Genomic DNA, 23762 nt, shown 5'->3' with positions numbered 1-23762 from the left:
TAAATTTACTGATTAAGGACCCATTCCATAAATTTTCTAAAAAATTTACCATTACAGCAGAACATGCTTACTCAAGCATTGACAGCTAAAGCACCCTTGCTTACTTTAGCATTTCTTGGGGTCTTGGGTGTTTTTACAGAGTTGAACTATGTTCCAGTCCCTCAAGACCCTGGTTAGCTTGAGCAGTTTGTCCATCTTCCTGTGACCTCAAATAATCAGTGTTTTACTGTCCTTAACCACCAAACTGCTCATTTATCCCTACATCCATACTGTTTGCTAATCAATTTCAGCACTTGTAGGCAACTGATAAATAAACAGTACAGATTCAGATCAGTCTGTAAAGATGTGCAGGCTAATCTGGATCCAGACTGGTCACAAAGCCTTAAGGCTGGTTTCTGCGCAGCAGCGCTTATATAAGGATTTTTGGGAAAATAACCGTATTTACCCTGGGTAAGGTGATTAAAGCTTGGTAACTTGAAGTCTTTATCTCATTTCCTTTGCTTCGACTCTCAGAACTAAACTGTCTCTGAGTGGGAGATGTATCAATGTCAGGTGTCTCGGCATCTGTCGAATTTTCCACTTTCTTCAACCGATTCTGACTTTTCAGTCTGTCTAAACACCGTGAATGAAGTCCATCCAATATTGATGAGGGGTGCAGGTTGGTTAGTGTTGGTGTTACGGCCTCACACAATCTGAAATATTCAAACAATTTTATATCAAAATCTTTCAGTGGCCATTTTATAACTGATTACAAATTAATATTTTTGCCTTTTTTTTTTTTTTTTTTTTTTTTTTTTTGGTTGATAACAAGAAAGACAAAAGTGTAAAATTTTTGTCATTTATTCCTTTTGTTTCACTAAACCCAATTCAAAATACAAACATTTTTTTTCTGGAATTTTACGATGCACTCTCCTGAACAAATTGACAGAATCTAGTCAATCTACTTAACATAGCATATCAAATGAAAATATTTACATTTTGATTCTTCACTTTACCAGTACCATATTTTGTTTTCATCATCTTGAAATATTTACTCTCTTTATACAGAAGTTAGTTTTCAGCAAATAATAATGCCACAAACTGCATCCACAAACTTCATCATTTTTTTAATATCACTCTCAGTAATAACTTCAATGTTTGTATATATATCTTCAGTCCATAAAATAACAAACAACATTTTTAAAATTTTCTTCCATTTATACAGCGCATACGTCAAAGAAACCTGCATAAATAGATGTTAATAATTTACAGAAAATATTCTAACTACACAATGAACTACATAAACAGGCAAGAATGTAGCAAACTACATGATACATCATTACAAGATTTAAGTTGTACTTAATGCTTCCTGTTTGGTTAATCATTTATAGATTCCATAAAGTCTGCAGAGGCATTCAAGAGGAAAGTTGGTAAATACTGAATCCTGGATCAGTCAGAAATATTAAACAGACCATGACTTAATTAACCGTTACATCCCTAGTAGGTAAAACATCTCAGTTCTACTATTTGTTTATTTCGGGTTTAGGGCAGTTTTTCAACAGTATTTCTGTAAGTAAGTAAGTAACGACTTTATTTACAGAAAATATTCTAACTACACAATGAACTACATAAGTAGTTAAGTCTGTTAAGTGTTCCTGGATTCTGTACTGGTACAGTCTAAAACATTCTGTTCTCGGCAGTAACTGCCAACTTCTCTATATGAATCAGAGGTGGAGGACAAATCATTTCAGACCCAATGTCTAATGTTGTCATGGAGAAGATATGCCTCGCCAAGAAATCATAAACATGAGCTCCCCAATCCACAGATCTGTGCTCTCCCTATTGAGCTAAGGGTGCGGGCAGGCAGGTGGGCTTTGTTTAACTATAACTGTGGTAAGACTTACATTCTCCATCCCAGTCCCATCTACAGCATATATAGTAAAACTTGCATCACCAAGGGACATAACTCTAGAATACTAACCTTTGGAAGGACTCTAACAGTAAAGGTGTGATGAGAGCATCAACAGACCCTCACAGTTTTACAGTGGCTGTAGTTCTACTTGCGTTCTCCATCCTAGTCCCATCTACAGCATATATAGTAAAACTTGTGTCACCAAGGGACATAACTCTAGAATACTAACCTTTGGAATGACTCTAGCAGTAAAGGTGTAATGAGAACATCAACAGATCCCCTCAGTTTTACTGTGGCTGTAGTTCTACTTGCATTCTCCATCCCATCCACAGTATCTGTTGTATACAGTATCATGTAAATTATCTATTCACAAATACTTACATACTTACAGTCCAAATCAATTTCCTTCATTGAAACTATATATAGTTGGGTATACTTGAATATATATTTGAGCCGCGCCATGAGAAAACCAACATAGTGGCTTTGCGACCGGCATGGATCCAGACCAGCCTGCGCATCCGCGCAGTCTGGTCAGGATCCATGCTGTTTGCTTTCAAAGCCTATTGCAATTAGAGAAACCGTTAGCGAACAGCATGGATCCTGACCAGACTGCGCAGATGCGCAGGCTGGTCTGGATCCATGCTGGTTGCAAAGCCACTATGTTGGTTTTCTCATGGCCTGGCTCATTTAACCTTTCTGTCTACTTTATGTATGCATGTTGTGGGAGTTCAAAACAATATAGAACTGACATGATTCAAACCTAACATTATGTATAATACATCAGAAATATTACGCTGAGACAGTCTGTCAAGTCTATAGACATAATTCCAACACGTTAATCTGTTTGTTCTGACCGATTTTAATGCACTGACAAAATGTTTAGGTCATATGGTAGCTATCTGTGGAAGACTTGGAATTATATCAGGAAGCGGAAGATATCTGGGCAGTCCTATCAGCATACCACTGGTGGTCTGGGTGCTTTCCTAAACACGAATGAATTCTACATACCCAAGTGGCAAGTGATTTTGCCTTTGCGACCACTTTTTCAAGTTGACTGTAGAGCTCTAATTACATTTGTGATTATAATTCAACTCTGTCATTCAAACCCAAGACCAGTGCAGACCAAGATCAGCCTGCACATCCGCTGTTCGCTATTAAGTCAGTAAATTTTTAGTGATAACCCCTTTGAGTAATAAGTGGTACTGCCCAAACTGAATGATGGACCAGTCCATTGTAGAAATTTAGCAAGGAAAAGGTTAAAGTCAATTAATAAACAACGATTCAGCAAAGGATTAGAAAGGTATTTGGTAAAAGTATAAATAATGATGAACACAGTTTTTGGTAAATTCTGCCAAAAAATCAGTTTTTCCAACACTCATTATTCTCATAATATTACGTACATCAATAACACAGTTCTCATCCTACTGTTATAGACACTGTAATCTTACCTAACAATGGCTCCTCTATATTGTCCCAGGAATCAGTGCCATCATGGCTCTCAGCTGGGAACAGTAAATCTTTGGCTTTCATAATACGAGTACTAAAACCTTGTTTAATCTGAAAAACAAACAAACATACAGATTTCTGTGTAAATACTGAAGGATTTTTTTTCGGTAAACAAAACTATAGTATTCTCTAGAGATATGGACAGTTAGTTTTTCTAGCAATAAATATCAAACAAATAACTGAACATTTTCTTGTTTACACCTACTGTAAAAATCAATCAATTTTGTGGGTGCGAAATTTGGTGGTTTTTGGCCAAAATTGCTACTTTGTGGAAACATAAATTTGTGGCTTTTTATCTATGAACATAAAATGAATGGGAACTTTACCTGTTCATTGGGCATTAATTTAATGAACTGACTCAACTACAAAACCCACAAAAATAAGTCCCCCATGAATATCAATCATTTCACAATATTTTTCTTTTTCAAGTTGATTTAAGAGCTCTCACTACTTGTGTAATTACAATCAATAAATACTTCCTGGGTATCTGGCCAATACTCTCAACATTGTTAGGGATTAAAAGCCTGTGATATAATTCAGCTCTGTCATTCAAACCTGTGACCTTTGGATCAGGAGTCTGACACTGCACACCCGCACCCCGGTAAGGAAACTAATCCTTTACTGACAATAGCAGTATGCTCCTAAAAGTCCCCATCATCCGTTTTGTTACACAATCAGATAAGCCTTTTGATGAGCCAAGTAACCTCAGTAGGTGGAGTAAAAGACAATGAAATAGAACAAGACTTAGTGGAAACTTCACAGGTCGCTCAACACGACAAAAACGAAAATGTTGCAGTCCTGTCCTACGGCAATGTTGTAGAGATGACTTGATAGAAAATGGTGTCTTAATTGTCATTTGAGCCGTGCCATGGGAAAACCAACATAGTGGGTGTGCGACCAGCATGGATCCAGACCAGCCTGCGCATCCGCGCAGTCTGGTCAGGATCCATGCTGTTCGCTAACAGTTTCTCCAATTCCAATAGGCTTTAAAAGCGAACAGCATGGAGCCTGATCAGACTGCGCGGCTGCGCAGGCTGGTCTGGATCCATGCTGGTCGCACACCCACTATGTTGGTTTTCCCATGGCACGGCTCATTTACTTGCAGAGAACTATTTAATTCTGGGGCAGAATCACAGTTATGTTAACCGACTGCCCTAATATAACTGATATACTATTTCAAAAAGTAGCTTAAATTCCATATCAAACAAACAAACAAAGGGCAGCCATTTTTTTCAAAGATCTTAACATCTACAGTAAGTCATATCTTAGATGATGATTCAAGGAAATCAGTCAGAAACAACACATGATTTTTGACTGACTTTTCAAATAATTCGTACATGCCATGAAGTTAAAGGTACTGAAATTGTGCAAAGGATTTATTTGCACTTAACATTTTAACTAACTAATCAGACTTCTGAAATAAGGATTTTCTCACAAGGTAGAATGTTCCCAGTACAAGGCTTGTGAAATACGCAGAACTGTTTATAACAGTAATTTACAGTGAACAAGCGAATGTATTGAAAATAAATCCCTTGTTAAATTTCAGGTTTTACAGCATTGTGGGCCCCTTTAACCCTTAGCCTGCACTGTTCGCTATTCAGCCAGTAAGTTTTCAGTGAATACCCTTCGAATAATAAATAGTGCTGTCCAAATTGAATGATGGACCAGTCCATTTTAGAAATTTAGCAGGGTTAGAGTTAATCAATGCAGGATAAAAATGACACCTACTTTAACAAAGTGAGGTAGACATATCTGAGACTGGCCCAGCTGGACACTTTGGCTGACAGATGACAACGAGAACTGGGACTGTTCTGTCTGAACACTGTGGTACCGACCAGGAAATGGTGCCGGCGACACCCAGTTGTTACACTGCAAACGGGTCATGTGATTTGAGTAGCATGGCAGCAACACTGGTGATTTTGTAATATCGTTCTTCACCTGAAAAAAGTTTTCATAATGACTGCTATGAAAACACTGGCAACATTTTTCAGGTTATACAAACATAAATTATCAATTTGTGTCAACTACACACAATACACATCATACGACATAATAAATCAATGTCAACAGGCATCCCTTACAGCTATGCAGGTACATATATACTGAAACGGCAACTATACTCATAATACAGTTATGCTATCTCTAATGAAGATGGTCTCATCATTTATCAAATTTGTTGAAGTAAGAATTAGAACTGTTATTTTATCACTTATAATCATACAACATATCCTATTTTAACGATTTTATGAATTTTGCCGAACAGAAGCTGCTGAGTGAACAAAACCTACCTGACTATGAAGATCAACCATTGAGAATTCTTCAGGTACACCTCCTGACATAGTTTCATCTGGATCAGTATCGGCTGACATGTACGACAATGTCGAGTTTGTCGAAGACGTGCTATCTTGCCGCTCAATAACCGTTGTATCTACTTGCGACATCACACTTTTATTCATGACAAGTTTCGGTGACGTTTCATCAAGAGTCCAAGTTACACTTTCCCCCTCTATTCCAATATCTGTAAATGAAGGCTGCTTTAAAGAAAAATTTGGATCAGAGGAAGAAAGTGCATCCTCCTCTGCAGAGAAATACATTTCACTATCAAGGGAGACAACAGACCTTTGTCTTGTTGGATCGTACCGAGGTCCTTGTTTAAGTCTGAGAGAAGTGGGACTAGTGCTATGTATTGAGGAATGTCCAGAAGGGCTCTGCATGGAAGACCGAGACGAGGGACTGTGAGCAATTGAAGATCGCATTGTTGGACTAAATGGCGGAGGAGATGACGATGAACTCTGGGAAATACTCCGCGCCGACTTGCTTGTCAATTCATCCTGAATGCTTCTGTCACCCTCTCTTAATACCGATGAGTCAGTGGATTTCAGAGTATCAAAAGGATTAATACTGATGTTATCCCCCACAGTTTCACCCGTAAAACTTGACGTTGACTGTGTCTCAACTGTTGCACTTCGAGCAAGTTGACGCGGAGATGGACTAATAGGTGTATCAGTAACATTCCCTGGTTTTAATGTATTCTGACTGGGTGTATATTCTTCTATCACAGTAATGCTTGTACCAGGTGTATCTGGTGTGGTTAAAGTACTCATGTACCCTCTAGTAAATGTGAACTCCTTGTTTGGCGTCCCCCAACCTGCCGTACTTCCAATCTCAAACACAAGTTTGTTTTTATGCAATAAACTCTGTCCAAAACCTGGGTCATTCCCTTCTGGGGTCACCTTACATACAGCATTTGGAGTCACTTCATGAAATTTCTTGGGATGGAAAAACCCAACCCCATTCTTATTGTTCCCAAAAAAGGTGCATCCCCCTATACAACCGCACTTTCCTATGACAATACTTGGCACTTTAAGAGTATCTTCTGGCCACAGAAACCATAATCTCATACTGCTGCCATCATGAGTCAGCAAAAATTCATTTTGAAGAGCATGGAAGTCCTGGTTGGGTAATGCCATAGCTGCCTCAGCTTTGATTGGTCCAAGCGAGATACCACCTGACTCAATCCAGACTTCTGGTTGGCTGGTGTCATGTCTGATTGGACCTGTAGAGATATACTGCTTCAGCGATATATGTTCAACAAGACCTGTAATACCTGCCCTGGTATTTTCACCATGGAGATTGCAAGTAGCAAGCCTTACTGGAAATACCTGTGAAGAAAGGAAAATACAAATTACTATTCTCTTGTCAGAAAAAAAAACTTATTCCTGATAGAAGTTGCATCAACTTATAATTTTTGAATACCTGTAAAGATGTACAACAATTTAACTTCTAAATCTGTATATTCCAGCATAACAAAGTCATTACTTTACCTTGGTGAAAATAACGCTAAGGTTGTTTAATGAGCATAATTTCAAACTCCTGCATTAAAAATCAAACTGAAAATACTACAAGTAAAAGTATGACAAACATACCTATGATTATTTTTAAAGCAATTTTATCATCAAAGTGGATTCTTTCAAGCTATAGGGCCTCTGTTGGTAAGTGATTAAAGAAATTGACTTTGATTTATTTCTACGTCACTGCTGCAGGTTTCAAACCCTGCTTAGGATGTAAAATTCTGTCCTATGTTGAAGCTAACCAGCTGGCTTGTGGATGGTCTGTGATTCTATCCAGGTTATTACTACGGCTTGAAATAATGCCCAAAACAGAACCTTGCATCTTCTACTACCAATAAAGCTAGTAAGTCACCCTACAACCAACCAGCAAAAACTAAACAAACTTACTTGAACATTAAGGGCCGATCCAGATTCTACGAGATAAATATTTAACGAGTCCACAGAAGCTCTTGTCATCCTGTATTTGATATCCTCTGATGATGGACATGGTATATTGTACAGTGGTTGTAACTTCTTACACTTGTGTTGTGGTACCATATGCTGACACAGCTGATAGGACACGGCTCGCTGTAGACTGTTCTCCGAGTCCTCTACCAACATGATGAATGTCTGAACAAACTCGACAATATTCTGGATCTGAAAAAAAAGTTCCTTTCTTTTTTTCTATGTTATTATGTAACCATTTCTCCTAAAGCCTATGTGACGATGTAATTGAATAGACTGACATATATATTTTTTAATAGATGATTTTTCTTTCCTGAAGTTTTTACTTAAAAAAAGGAAAATATCAGATTTTGTAAAAAGGTTTCCTCTTTTCAGACATGTCAAACGAGAGCTGTCACAGGAGTGACTAATTATACCCCCACAATACGGCCTTGTCACAGAAGTAAGCCAATGTCAAAGTCTAACCTCAAAATCAATAGAGGTCATCTGCTGGTCATGATCAACCTCCCTTTGAAGTTTCGTGATGCTACGCCCAAATATTTTATCGTCTGGAAACAATTAAACTGTTCCGGGTTACTGTGCCCTTGACCTTTGACCTCAAAATCATTAGGTGTCATCTGCTGGTCATGACTAACCCTCCTATTATGGTCCTAGGCCCAAGCGTTCTTAAGTTACTGTCCGGAAATGGTTTAACTGTTCCGGGTCACTGTGACCTTTACCTTTGACCTACTGGCCTCAAAATCAATAGGGGTCATCTATGGTTATGACCAACCCCACTATCAACTTTCATGATCCTAGGCCCAAGCGTTCTCATGTTATCATCCGGAAACTGTTAAACTGTTCCGGGTCATTGTGACATTGACCTTTGACCTTCTGAACTCAAAGTTGAACTTGACCTGTATTTTATTATGTTACACCTGTGTACCAAAATTTATGATCCTAGGCCCAAGCATTCTCAAGTTATCATCCGGAAACCGTTAAACAATTCCGGGTCACTGTGACCTTGACCTTTGGCCTCAAAGTCAAACTTGACCTGTATTTTATGCTGTTACACTTGTGTACCAAAATTTATGACCCTTGGCCCAAGCGTTCTCAAGTTATCATCAGGAAACTGTTAAACTGTTCCGGGTCATTGTGACCTTGACCTTTGACCTACTGACCTCAAAATTGAACTTGACCTGTATTTTATAATGTTACACCTGTGTACCAAAAATTATTTAAATCTGTCAAGCCTTTCATGAGTTATTGTCCAGAAACCATGAAAACCAACGGACTGACCGACCAACAAGCTCTCTCCTATATACCTCTCCAAACTTCTTTTTGTGGGGGTATAAAAAGAGGTAATATTGTATCTATAAATCATCAAATACCCTTTACAAAGAAAGACAACCTGTACACAAAGAAAACCTGTAAGTAAATAAAGGCCACTTTTGGCTCTCCAAAGCACAGTAAATATAACAGTTCACATGTGTAGCATGATAATATAAAGAGTTTACCTGTGGGGAGGTCAACCTGCCAGAGAGGTCACCAACCACTGCCTCCACTAACCAAGCATACTCCAATGTTTCACTTTCAAGTGGGAGATCTTTATGTGAGAACATGGCATGACCTCTGACCTGTAACCCTGACAATGCTAGATGACCTTCAGTCAGATGAGCTTGCTCTGTTTCTCTCTGAAATCATACAACCATTTTATCCTTTGCTGTATCTACTGGCCAGATTGGGTTATATTTGTAAGTTTTGAAAACAGCAGGACATGCAAATTCTAAACAATCATGAATATTTAGCAGCATTATCTCAAAATCCATAACAAGCCACAAATCTGGAATTCTTAAAATCGCAAAATATTGTTGTGTTCTGCAAATTCGCGAAATGAGAGTGATGTGAAAACTACCCAATTCACAGTCCTGCAAAACATCTTTAGTACATGGTAAACCAGAACGGCTTCACACAACACAATGTACATAAATCATCAAAGCTTACGCTGATTTTGCATTTAAAAGTTATTTAACATAATGGAGATCAATCAGAAATATCACACAATTTCACTAGCTGACAGCAGACAAATTCTATGTAATTTTATTTCAGCTACTGTATATTTATTTAACTTAGTAAGCTTGTGGCTACAATCCTTGCTTTAATTTCAGTTGTTGGATTCAGAAATTCACAGACCCCATTTTAATCATGTGACTTTTCCAGGTTTTGGTGGTGGGAGAAGACTCCAGGTGGCCCTCCAGGTATTTTATCAGGGAACAACTACGGCCTATTGATAAGTAAGCTAGACAGCGTCCTGAAATGAAGACTTTTACAACTATGAACTACCGATATGTGAGCTAGACAGCTTCCTGAAATGAAGAATTCGACACCCTACGGAAGGTTTCAAACTCACGGCAGTGAGGGGTAAGAGAATCCATCTCGGTGACCTTAATCACTTGGCAATCACTTCCATAGCTCCTCTTTGTTAGTTGTATTCACTAACTCTTCTTATTAACTACATGTATTCAAAACACTTTGGAAGTAACAAACATACCTCAAAACTATCCCTGGCTATAAGTATGGCAGGTGAGATAAGAACTTGTAACTTAGTCTCGTGGTATCTCTTGTCTAACTCAAAGCCGACCCTCTCTATATACACACTTGGACACGGTACGGTCTCTAAATTACAGTTCTGAAATTACATCAAACATTTTAGGATTTGAGTATTCCTGTGAAAACATTACTAAGAACTCAAATTAGTTATACTAACATAGTTGTGACTGCCTTAGCGGCCACCTGTATTAAGCAGCGACTTGCCTTAAGCAGCAAGTCAGCTAACTTATAAAATTCTTTTATTTCTTTAAAACCAACTTGTTTAAAACAACCACCTGCTTTAAACAGCCAGATTGTGTCGCTTCCTTGGCTTGCTGCTTAATACAAGTTTGCCTGTAATTGAAGATGAAAACTGCAAACATAGGTAGAAGTATTGTGCAATGTATTTTCAGTGTAGGTTAAAAGAGTGTAAAAGACATTACACAGAAAACTTCACAATGCATACTGATGCATAGAAATTTAAACGTATTAATATCATGACATAAGAAAACCACTGAGATGATGAAAAACAATGCGACTGAAATTGTATCACTGAGTCTGACTTTCAATGTAAAAATTCCAATTAATAGATACTGTATCATGCCCAAATGCTGCATCAGGAGCACTTCAACTGATTACCATTCCCAGAAACCATTTATTTTTAATTTCATATCAATGGGCACAGATACCTCTAAAGTAAAATTCATTCTTACTGAAACCTAAGACTATTTACCTTGATCAAGTGACCCTGTATATCATGTAAGGTAACAGAAACTGTGACAGCAAACGGTCTATATTTTCTGGGGTCAAATTCCCCCTCCACCACTTCCTTCTCTGTCAGTGGTCCCTGCAGACCCTCTGTCTCCTTAGATTCCACGCCCGTGTCTGGAGAGTCATAGAAATCTGTGTAGGTCTGATCCTCCCCTAGGTAGTTCTCCTGTAAATATATGTATATGTCTTGTATTCTGTATTACATATTTTTGTATCTTGCATATAATTAAAATTATTTTTGAAGCAACTGGTCTACTATATTTTTCCGTTACATTTTCTTGCAGGCCTACTTTGTGATGCATGGCTCTATGGCTGTGTTTTCTGGTAAATCTACCCTTACCTTTCATCTTGTGTAAGCTATAACTAGCAATAACACAAGAAATTATGAAGTTGGTATTTCAATTACTATGAAATCACTTTATATTCGTGGGGGACTTATTTTTGATGATTTCATGGTTGAGTCAATCAACAACATTTAATCCACAAAAACAAGTAAAATTCCTATGAAATCCACAAACTCTTTTGATGAAAAAGGCTGTTCTGGCCACAATACTACAAAATTTCAAGCCCACAAAATTTAATGATTTCACAGTAAGCAATGGAAGTCTGTGAACTTAAACAGTGTTTCGTTATTCTGTATCAGTACTAGGTCTGGGCAAGTAACTGACAACTTCCCAACATGTCTCTGAGGTTGAATAATGAGATGTCTTTTACAACCGTTACTGGTTGGGAACCTGTTTCCGGACAGGACCAGTTTCCGGACACATGTAATATCCGCTTTATTTTGTTGTTATTCACGTAACTGTTTCATCTAGATCATTTGGATGTTTGTTCTTCATGACTACAACAAACCATTATATTACAAGGCTGTATAATGTTAGGTTTTATGATGATACCTCACCTGTGTTTACAAAACAACTTTCTGTCTTAACGGGGCATGAAGATAGCATTGCGCATGCGCAGTAAATTACACTTGTTGAGGTATCAAGTGGGGAAGAAATAATTAAACTACATATTGATTGTCTGCTGATAACATGTGCTACTTTTAATTTCACGGTAATAGTTAAATAAAATGCAGGGCTGTCGATTTTTGCACTAGTTTTATTCTTTATCTATTGGAATTATCAAGAATTCGTGTTAGACAAAATTCGAGTTTTTTATAGTCAGCCTCTGTTTGCTTTCGTAGCTGCTGTTGAACGTCGGGTTATGTTTTATGTGCATTTTTGAAGAGATTAATGATAAAGAAATGTGTAAAAATAGTTTAATTACTTACTTCACATGATATACAGGGTCACTTGAACAAGGCTACTGATATCAAAATAACAGCAAAACATCGTCAAAATATTTGTCCGGCTACTGGTTTACCTTACGGGGAAAATAACTTCTTTTTGTGACCCCATTTGAGGCCCCATGGAACCCACATTTTACGTCACAACACGATGCTGATTATAAAATCGGATGCAGAAGGAGATGAAGTTTGTGCAGTGTGGACTTCATTTAGGTCAAATATTTTTTTAGGAAATAATGGAGCCGAAATATGAAAATGTGTCTGGAAACTGATTCCCAACCAGTACTGTCAAATTGTCATTGAGATTATACACCTCAGCCTTGGATCAAAATTATAACCTCCTCATTCATTTTATTGTACTCTACCTATTAAGCTTACTGTATCAACAATCGTACATGTGTAACAATAAAACAAGCTTTTATAAAAATTCCTTCAACTTTAAAAATCAGTATGACATCAATGACTTTTACTTTACATGAGCACACAAAAACACACAACTTGAGTCAACTGACAGCTATTCTGACAGCTATGTAGGTTAGACCGTCAGACTTACATTTAAAACATTCATTGCTTTATCGATTATTTTTTTCACAAACATCATTTTCTTAATGTATTTCACAACATCCACAGATAGAACTGCATTGAAGAAGATATAATGAAGCTGCAATGTTAGAAGTCATTGGAGGAATAGTACACTGTTTAACAATTCATTTTTGAAATGGTATTTACCTTAACATGTAAGAAATTCCTCAACAGGGAACCATAAGCACATAGGACTGACGGCGCCACCTCCAGTTCCACGCTGATCAGGTCTGAGTCCATTACACCTGCATCGAAATTCTCGGGAACTTTCAATGACTCTGGTCTCATATAATTCAATGGAATGAACTCTTCCATGGCCGGGCTTTCTGGAATCCCTGTCAGGTCCTCCATGGAGGGCAGAATGATGTGGTGAGTGTCTGTTTTCAGCAGAGGTGGCATTGGGTGGTACTTGTATGTAATACTCAAGGCAACATTTGATGTCATCCAGCAATCGATCCATCCAGCACTGAAAAATATTACTTGTTTGTTTGTTTGGGTTTAGCACCGTGTCTCAAGTGTAGTAAAATTATGTAATGGTGGGCATTTAACCTAACAAGTGTTCCTGGATTCTGTACTAAGTATTAACCTGTTCTCTGTAGGTAACTGCCAACTTCTCCACATGAAGCCAAGGTGGAGGACAAATGATTTTGGGCACAATGTCTTCTATCCAATCAACATGGAGAATTTACACCTCACTCAGGGATAGAATTTCCAACCCAATGATCAGTAGATCTGTCTGTCATGGCTCTCTAGCCATTAATCAATACCACTGTGAACTCAATCGGTTTATTTTTACTTAACTTTAATGACTGCTAGCAAATGAATGCAAACAAAATTTTTAAAAAGTTGACAAAGATCTGATGGAGTGCCCCTTCAAAGAAAGAAGTCATGATAAACCTTGCAATTTACACTCACCTTCTTTCTGTCAGTCTTCTCCACTGTTTCTTTATGTCATAGCAGAACGGGTCCTCCTGAATGTTGCCATCTCTATCCACTATCTTCATATTCTCTGACAGGGCTATGATCACATGACGGCTGGTGTTGTTCTCTGGCAGATATATCCGACAAAACACTGTCTCCACCTATTTATTTAAAACAGAATTCTGTATAAAATATTTTAACTGATGACTCTTCAGTAAGGAGTAAATACCAATAGAAGCATCTTAATCAGACACAGTGTAACAACTATCTAATCATGATGCTGAAATGTTAATGCATATCACTGCTTGTTCAGTGTAATATTGTTTTGATTTCCACAAGTCACAAGTTCGTGGTTTTTAGTTTAAATATTGCTTCAATAGGTCTCATAAAATTTGAGTAAATTGTACAATAACAAGCCAAACTTAAAACATTCGACCTTCAGTCGTGACCTTGACTTTGGGCTGGCACAATTATAACATTGGTCATACTGATAAGTAGAATCAAGATCATGGATTTAAGAAGATATGGACCAGACATTAAATCCAAGCCTCAACCTATTCAAGGTTTATCGCCACGCTAAAAATATTACAAGTAAGTGACGCCAAACAATTCAAGATCAACTTCAAGTTTAAACACAGCTTCCTACTTGCTTGGAATTATGATCAGGAACACTGATTACACACATAAATACATACAGAAACCCAAAAGCTTTGATGCACTAATATAGAATACTGCTACATGCTGACAAGTTCAAAATACATTTAACATCATTAATTTTGATACCTTGAAAATAAATCCTATGGAATTTGTTGCAGGTAGGAAGTCAATATATGGTAACTGAAGAGACAGGTCAAACATCTCACCACAGAATGCTAAATGGGCTGAAATTGACATAGACAAATGCATTCAAGAATAAATACAGCCTTTAACCTTAAGCCTGCTGGTGGCAAGTGATTCTGCCTTTTGCGACAAGTGCAGACCAAGATCAACCTGCACATCTGTGCAGGCTAATCATGGTCTGTACTGTTCGCTGTTCAGTCAGTAAATTTTCAGTGAACACCCCTTTGAATAATGAATGGTACTGCCCAAATTGAATGATGGACCAGTCCATTTTAGAAATTTAGCAGGCTAAAGGTTAAATATCCACTTTATACTTGTAACTTTTTACATTTTGCACTAAAATAATGTTTTCCATCTCAGTTTTACCTTACACTGTAATGCAAGTTTTCATTAATGAAAGAAGTATTGAATATCTAAAATATATAAAAATATATACTGGCATACAAAAAAGTCAGAAGCTTAACTGTTGTTCCATTTTATGACAACAACAGTAAATGAGATCAAATGTTGAGAACAATATAAAAAGTACGTTCTCCAGCTACTCACTGGAAACTGCTCTCAGTCTCATTGTCAATGTAATTTTACCTACGACATTCTGACAGGCTTTCTGCTTACCACATGCAATTGTCCAAACATGTTTGACACCTGTTGGCAAAAGCCTTTTTCCAGTAATTGATCAGACACTGCTTACTGTGAACTTGACCTTAGGCATTTTTACCCCTAAAACAACAATGGTCATCTACTGATACAAGCAATCAATCTACCACTATAGTATTTGTCCTACTGACCACTATAGTATTTGACCTACTGACCACTATGGTATTTGACCTACTGACCACTATAGTATTTGACCTACTGACCACTATAGTATTTGACCAACTGACTTCCAAAGTCATAGGGGTCATCTTCTAGCCAAAGGATACCATGCAATGAAGCTTGACCACTGCAGGGCTAAGGCTTCTCTAGTTAATGAGCAGAAACAGTTTTCAGTCTGAATGTCTTGAGATTACATCATTGACCATCAGTCCTCCTAAGTGATCGGGGTCTTGTACTCACCACAGGCAATCATACTGTGAAGTCTGACCACTTTATAGCTAACTGCACAAAAACTATTTTCAGATCACTATGACATTGACCTTTGACTTACTAATCCTGAAGATAATTGGGATCATCTACTGACCACAGTCAATCATCCTATGAAGTTTGACCTCTGTATACCAAATCACTCTGAAGTTACTGATCGGATTCCGTTTTCTGCCTGAAGGTCACTCTTACCCTGATCTTTGACATACTGACTTCTTATATATGACCACAAACAATCATGCAATGAAGTTTGACTACTACAGGCCCAAACCTTCTCCAGTTATTGAGCAGAAACAGTTTTCAATTTAAAGGTCACTGCAACCTGACCTTTTGAATTACTGACCCTTAAAACAAAAGGGGTCACCTGGTGACCAAGGGAAATCATCCTAAGAAGTCTGAACCCTTCTCCAGTTACTTTGCAAAAATCGTCTCAGTTCCGAAGGTCACCATGACCTTGACCTTTAAACTTTTGACCAACAAAATGATAGAGGTCATTTACTGACCACTGACAATCATCCAATGCAATAAGACCACTCAAGGACAATGTGTTTTCTAGTTATTGATCAGAAACCAAAGTACTTACTGAAGGGCCTATGGATGAGACAACAAACATAAGCAAAACAATATACCGTCTTCTTCAAAGGGAAGTTGGGATGAATAAGAAATGTTAACACTCATAACTCACCTACATATACTGGTCTTTTGAATTCCTTAAGTTTGTTACTTAAATTTATGTGATAACTACACAGGTACCTTTTGATTTCTTAAATATCTACTCTTAAACAGTGTATATGTGATATCCAACGTCCCTACCATTTTCTGGGTTGTGTGACGATGTATCTATCCAGTTGTATTCATTACACAGTGTGACTAGTTCAAACTGGTTAATCAGAATGTTTATGTTGTAGGTATATGGCACAAAATGCACCACATCTGGCACGCTCTTTGTTGACCAATCATCTATCAGATCTATGGGAAAATATAATTTCAACAATTTTAGTCCGAATATGCTGTGAAATTGTTAGTACATGTGTTAATCCATAACAAAAATGACATTACAATGAATATGGGATGCATTTTTGGATACAAATGAGGAGTTACTTGAAGATACTGTAAAATTACAAGTCCTCTTAGGGTCATGTACATAAAAATTATATAAATATTTGGAATTGCTGTACATTTCACTTATATTCAAAAACAGTGTAACTCGAGAATTTAAAATAGATGTGAACAACAATCAGTGTTACATCCAAAGGCATAACAGCCTTAAAGATACAAATTTTTATTCTAACACTACCTGATTTGTTTTCCAAATAAACATAGCGGACCGAAAGTGAGACGTTATTACGCTATACAATCACTGCTTGTGAATCACAATAATAAAGTCATGGCATCTAATGTCACTGGGACGCACTAAAGACAAATACGGCTTAAAACTGCATCCTTGTTATATTATTCCTTTGATAAAATCATTGTTTAAGATATATTAAAGTACATGACTGTATATAAGTTTTTTTATGGCAAGGTGTAGAAGGAAACTGTGTGAAAGAAGCTGATAACTTTAGCAATCATTGCGAAATAAATGTAATTTTAATCAAAGCCCATAAGTCAACTTTACAAATCAAGACATGAAATGTTTTGAGATAACTGACAACGCAACAAGAAGATGTTCAACTTTTATATCAAAATAAACTTATATCAAGACAAAATCATTGGTCATATGGCAACTTTCATGCTTTTGAGGAGGAAAACCACAGGTGCCCATTCCTGAATAATTTTAGGCACAAGTGGGAACCTGGGTAGAAACATTAACATTCCATACTTTCTCTCATGACAGAATTCTATATCCCAAGCCAGGTTTCAACCTGTGGGTGACAACTGATTCGAAGTCAGTGACCTTAACTATTCAGCCACAGAGCCCTCTGTAATAGAAGCGACAAAACAGTTCTAGAAAATGGTTTAATTACTTACCACTAATGAAAAGTTTGTGTGCAAAAATCAAGTAGACGGTAGCTTTACATGCTGTGAAAGAACACGTCCAGTTCTGATGGTCATTCCATTCTAGTGGATAGTCCACAGATATATTAAACTGAAAAAATACACATTAAAATATTACATCAGTCTTATGATTCTTTTAATCATTTCAACTGTCCTAAATTACCACAAAAGAATCAAATTAGCTCCAGCTCATTTAATATCTCAAGTAAATTGTTCTGCTACAACCATCTTTTTCCTCTAATCATTTTGAAAATAGCACTGCAATGTGGTCTCGCTACATTTTTGTCTTTATTCTTTCACTTTAGTTATATCTGGGAAAGTAGTAGTTTTATTTTGAAGACTACGAAAAAAACTGGTGGATACTTTCACTGAGTGACTGAAGAAAGATGGCATCATATCGTATGAAATATACACCAAAATACACATACTATAACTTACATCTAAAGTTTCACACTCCAGGAGAGACCTGTATTTCATACTGGTTGTGGCTTCCAGTAACAACAACTGCCCTCTAACCACAGAGGTATAACCTGTCTCCTCAGTGACCCATGGTATACTCGCTTCTATATATGACCCTTGACCCATATTCATATGTACAGCCTGTGTTTCCTGCAAACAAAGAAACCAAATAATTGTCTTTAAATAAAGAAACCAGATTATTGCCTTTAAATAAGGAAACCAGATTATTGCCTTTAAATAAAGAAACCAAATTAATATTGCCTTTAAATAAGGAAACCAGATTCCTGCCTTTAAATAAAGAAACCTGATTATTGCCTTTAAATAAAGAAACCAAATTAATATTGCCTTTAGATAAGGAAACCAGTTTATTGCCTTTAAATAAGGAAACCTGATTACTGCCTTTAAATAAAAAAAAATATTGCCTTTAAATAAAGAAACCAGATTATTGCCTTTAAATATAAAACCTTTAAATAAAGGAATAAGATTACTGCTTTTAAATAGGAAACCAGATTATTGCCTTTAAATAAGGAAACCAGATTATTGCCTTTAAATAAGGAAACATGATTACTGCCTTTAAATAAAGAAACCAAATTAATATTGCCTTTTATTAAGGAAACCAGATTACTGCTTTTCAACATGGGAACCAGACTGTTGCCTTTAAATATAGAACCTTTAAATAAAGAAACCAGATAATTGCTTTTCAATATGGAAAACAGATTATTGCCTTTAAATAAGAAACCAGATGATTGCTTTTAAAAATAAGGAAACCAGATTATTGTCTTTTATTAAGGAAACCAGATAACTGCTTTTAAATAGGAAACTTGATTATTGCCTTTAAATAAACCAGATTATTGCTTGTATTTTTATGTGAAATCAAGCCAAGTGTTCAGCTTAAGCTTTCTTTTTAAGTGATTTACCAAAGTGCTGTGATAGCATTACTTTTCATGTCAAACAACTTCTAATGGATTTTGTGATAAAGTTTTCTCATTTATTCTACATGTAATACTTGTAATGAACAAATTCATGTACCATCTGTAGCCTCGAAATACTCAAATTAGCCCATGACATTTGATGCCAAATTTATTCATTTCACAGTATGACAGCACAATTACAATTTCCTTCCAAGTGCCTTTTATTTTAAAAAAGACTTAGTTAACCATTATTTTTTGTTTTTGTTGGGTTTAACATCACAATGACACAATTATAGGTCATATGGTGCCTTTCCAGCTTTGTTGGTGGTAGAGGAAGACCCCAGGTGCTCATCCCTGTAATATTTCACAATGGGTGGGTACACAGATAGATTCACCGACCTTCTGTAAGCCAGCTGGGAGGGTTCCTCACATGAAGAATTCAATGCCCTGATTGAAGCTTGAAACCATATTGGTGAAGGGCAAGTGATTTGAAGTTGGTGACTTTATCCACTCAGCCATGGAGGCCCTTTTATCTATTATTTTACAACATAAGATACTTACCGAGTTCTTTGTAAAAAGAACATCATTGGTAGCCTCTGCTACAATATTCATTCTAAATTCAAATGTCTTAAACTGTCTTTTCTCTCCAGGCTCAGCTACTTTGGTTGGTTCCATTGGCTGGTGGTCAGAGGGATAGAAAAACTTCCATAAATATTCCCTGAAATATAAAATGTAAAACCTCACATGAAAGTAATTCAGCTATAGGTAATAAATTCTTAGGCTATAAGTAAAGCTACAATTTGTTAACCCAAGTCAATAGTCTTTTGAAAAAAAAACAACATCACTTTGCCTTACTTGCATTAAACTTGATCTCTGCAAGAACTATGTTCTTTGCTATATGTCTTTATTTTACTATATAAATCATTAAGACTACTTCAAACAACTTTCGATGGCAAGTCTTTGACAGACAGACTTATAAATGTTTTGGGTACATCCGCTAAAATGAACTAAAAAAGGCTAAATTCAATACCTTGAATAGTTTGGAAGTGTACTACAGACAAACAGACACAAAATACGAAGGACAGGGTTTTTGGGTCTTTTTTTTTTCTTTTTGGGAGGGGTGGGGGGTAATTTTCCAAAACAGACATATAAAATGTAACACAGAACAAGGAGCTGCGTTCAATAAACGCTTGATGCCCCCAGTGGCATCCTTGTCGATACAAAGCAACCTAAGTCCAAAACGAGGTCAGGTGATGTCTGAAGATGAGGAATGGTCACAGAATACATCTGCATTAGTATCAAGTCATTCTAGTAAGGGGTATTGATGCTAGACGAAACGGTCCCATTTGATTAACCTCGTACGGACAGACGGACAGGACAATCACTATATGCCTCCCACATCAGTAGATGCCGGGAACATAAAAAGTAATACAGAATCAAAGGCCTGAATGGCCTGAGTCGGCTAATGATTGATGTACTGACAGTATAGTCTACCAGTTTCAGTTTGTTTTTAGTTTTTTTTTCTTAAAATTTCATAACACAGCTCGATATTTACCCAAAATATTATATCCGGATACGATTACACTTTTCTCCAGTTTGAACAATATATTTTACAAATTGTGATGATACGAAGACATTTAGCAGCAATTGGCAGTATCTGACATTGAAGTTTACGGTTAAATTACCTCTTATTTAAATCTTTTCATAAAAAAGTTGTTTCATTTCGCCAAACATAGACGATCTACTTTCGATTTCAAAAACTACAAGAAAATACAATTTAATGTTTCGCCGATTTGTTTATTTCTCGAAAAATAAGAATTAAAATTATTTTTAATATCTGTAGTAACTAAACAAACCAGTAATAGCTTCTTCTTCCGATAATTTATCCGTTTACTGCCTGCAAAATTCATGTGTGTGTGTAGAAACCCACGCAAAGTTTATAGAAATCATACGATGCGTGTATACGTTCAATGTGGGAGAATTAAGGCTGATCGGGATCGGCTATGTTACCTAACGCATCCAGATGATTCAGATTTTGTTTTTAAAAAAGCACTGTGTGCATTTCTGTAATTTTATATACGTTTAGAAATTATTAGACATGCGTATTTGCATTATTTCTATACGTAATTTACGCTAATACGCATCTTATCTGGATCCCTGTGGAACTATTTTTTGTCTTTCGCTGGATGTTACGCAAGCTTTGTAAGCCTGCGCAATTCATAAAATGCACATTTATGCTTAATGAGTTACATTCGAGTATTGCACAATTACAAGTCATAAATATGACAGATTACATCGTATATTGGTCATAGCAAAGGGAATTCACGCAACTTAATTTCATTCTTGCAGTGAACTGTTTGAAGTTTGAGAAATCTAATGGAACTACATCGCTTCACTGTGTTATTTGGTCCATTTAGACTTAGAGAATCGCTGGATAGCAAGGACTCGTCAAAACGATTACATCGTTTAGCCGACTCAAAAATGACATTCCAAAGACTGAACATTTTTATCTGCTGCACAGTAAAAGTTAATGGAAGTTAATTCATACTTCATGTACCCACCTTTGTCTATCTGCCCAAGGCCCATAGTTAAAGTCTGTATTTTTGCCACACTCCACATCTAGTGCAATGGTTGGATATGTTCTTCTTACCAGAGTTTCACCATCAGCTAATTCTACTCTCTCTGGTTCGTATGGGACTAAACCTGAAAATAACATTCAGGTTTGAAAAAAAGAACCGGACATCACATTTCTTCACCAAAATACTCAACATTCATAAATTTGATTAAACATGTGTCATCACGATTAAACACGTGTCATCATGATTAAACACAGGTCATCATGATTAAACATGTGTCAACAAGAGCAGACTTGGGTAATCACATCACGAGTAGACATGGGTTATCACCAGTAGACAGGGGTTATCACCAGTATATACGGGTAATCGTGAGAGTATACATGGGTCATCATGATTAAACACGGGTCATCACAAGAAGACATTACAAACCTGGTTCATCCATATAATAATGAAGTTTGACTTCAGTGGACTGCATGAGCACAAAACCTTCTCCCATCATTCTTGGTGGTCTACAAAATAAGTAACTTGTTTAAATCGTTATGCTTACACAATTTTCAAACGTTTCTAGAACTTGAGCTAATAATACGATGTGGAATATCCTTTACCGTTTGAGTTTCCTTATAGATACAATTTACTAAACATGAGTGCAACTGACAAATTTTAAGCTCTGTGTGTGTGTGTTCGGGTTAAACGTCTTTTTCAACAATTTTTTAGTCATATAAACGACGGTGTCTACTTCTAGCAGTGAGCACAATGCCCAACTTTATAGTGCTGCCTCACTGGAATATCACGCCGTAGACACGTGGCATGATACCCCACCCAGTCACATTATACTGACACCGGGCTGACCAGTCCTAGCACTATCCCCTTAATGCTGAGCGCCAAGCGAGGAAGCTGCTAGTACCATTTTTTACGTCTTTGGTATGATGCGGCCGGGGATCAAACCCACGACCTCCCGCACGCGAAGTGGACGCTCTACCACTAGGCTACCGAGGCGGTTAAATTTTAAGCTGTCAAAGCATTTTCAGTATCATGTCCAAAAAGATGCAAGTGTGGCTAGGCGTTAACAAGTATTAGGGCTTTGCGCCCAACACGGATTCAGATCAGCATACATCCAATTACTGTTCCTTTATCCCCAAATTCATGCTGTTCGTTTACAATGAAAATCTGACAATGATAACGGAAATCTCTCAATGTCATTTACCAGATAGCATTTTTTTGGTGTAAAAACACAAACAAGAGGACCATGATGGTCCTGAATCGCTCACCTATCCCCACATGACCCAGTGTTGAAGTGAGTATGACGTCGTTATTTCTATTATTTGACATAGTGACCTAGTTTTTGAGCATATGTGACCTAGATATCATCAAGATAAAAAATTCTGACCAATTTTCATGAAGATCCATTGAAAAATATGGCCTCTATTTTTCGACCAAATGACCTAGTTTTTGACCCCACGTGACCCAGTTACGAACTTGACCTAGATATCCTCAAGGTGAACATTCTGACCAAAATTCATGAATATCCATTGAGAAATATGGCCTCTAGAGAGGTCACAAGGTTTTTCTATTTTTAGACCTACTGACCTAGTTTTTGACCCAACGTGACCCAGTTTCGAACCTGACCTAGACATCATCAAGGTGAACATTCTGACCAATTTTCATGAAGATCCATTGAGAAATATGGCCTCTAGAGAGGTCACAAGGTTTTTCTATTTTTAGACCTACTGACCTAGTTTTGACCCCACAAGACCCAGTTTCAAAACTGACCTAGATATCATCAAGTGAACATTCTGACCAAAATTCATGAAGATCTCATGAAAAATATGGCCTCTAGAGAGGTCACAAGGTTTTTCTATTTTTAGACCTACTGACCTAGTTTTTAACCCCACGTGACCCAGTTTCGAACCTGACCTAGATATCATCAAGGTAAACATTCTGACCAATTTTCATGAAGATCCATTGAAAAATATGGCCTCTAGAGAGGTCACAAGGTTTTTCTATTTTTAGACCTACTGACCTAGTTTTTGACCGCACGTGACCCAGTTTCGAACTTGACCTAGATATCATCAA

At 37.0% G+C, this 23762-nt stretch overlaps 1 protein-coding gene across 4 annotated transcripts in view; it reads right to left on the bottom strand.

The window, feature by feature from the left end:
* Positions 1 to 23762, bottom strand: part of LOC123557249 (bridge-like lipid transfer protein family member 1) — a 145359-nt gene that overhangs the window by 93368 nt on the left and 28229 nt on the right. For all 4 annotated transcript variants that reach the window (XM_045348616.2, XM_053543609.1, XM_053543610.1 and 1 more), the window contains exons 7-24: positions 22119 to 22198; positions 21675 to 21816; positions 19675 to 19831; positions 18182 to 18352; positions 17717 to 17834; positions 16559 to 16714; positions 14606 to 14703; positions 13817 to 13983; positions 13049 to 13367; positions 10994 to 11197; positions 10223 to 10360; positions 9189 to 9365; positions 7636 to 7884; positions 5686 to 7059; positions 5126 to 5335; positions 3340 to 3448; positions 2121 to 2226; positions 446 to 692 (exon numbers count right to left, since the gene is read on the bottom strand). In XM_045348616.2, coding sequence (XP_045204551.2) covers positions 446 to 692; positions 2121 to 2226; positions 3340 to 3448; positions 5126 to 5335; positions 5686 to 7059; positions 7636 to 7884; positions 9189 to 9365; positions 10223 to 10360; positions 10994 to 11197; positions 13049 to 13367; positions 13817 to 13983; positions 14606 to 14703; positions 16559 to 16714; positions 17717 to 17834; positions 18182 to 18352; positions 19675 to 19831; positions 21675 to 21816; positions 22119 to 22198 — 4222 coding nt within the window. The remainder of the gene's footprint in view (positions 1 to 445; positions 693 to 2120; positions 2227 to 3339; positions 3449 to 5125; positions 5336 to 5685; positions 7060 to 7635; positions 7885 to 9188; positions 9366 to 10222; positions 10361 to 10993; positions 11198 to 13048; positions 13368 to 13816; positions 13984 to 14605; positions 14704 to 16558; positions 16715 to 17716; positions 17835 to 18181; positions 18353 to 19674; positions 19832 to 21674; positions 21817 to 22118; positions 22199 to 23762) is intronic.

This window comes from Mercenaria mercenaria, chromosome 5, assembly GCF_021730395.1.
Source record: "Mercenaria mercenaria strain notata chromosome 5, MADL_Memer_1, whole genome shotgun sequence".
NCBI lineage: Eukaryota > Metazoa > Mollusca > Bivalvia > Venerida > Veneridae > Mercenaria > Mercenaria mercenaria.
This window is presented reverse-complemented; position numbering and strand designations above follow the sequence as displayed.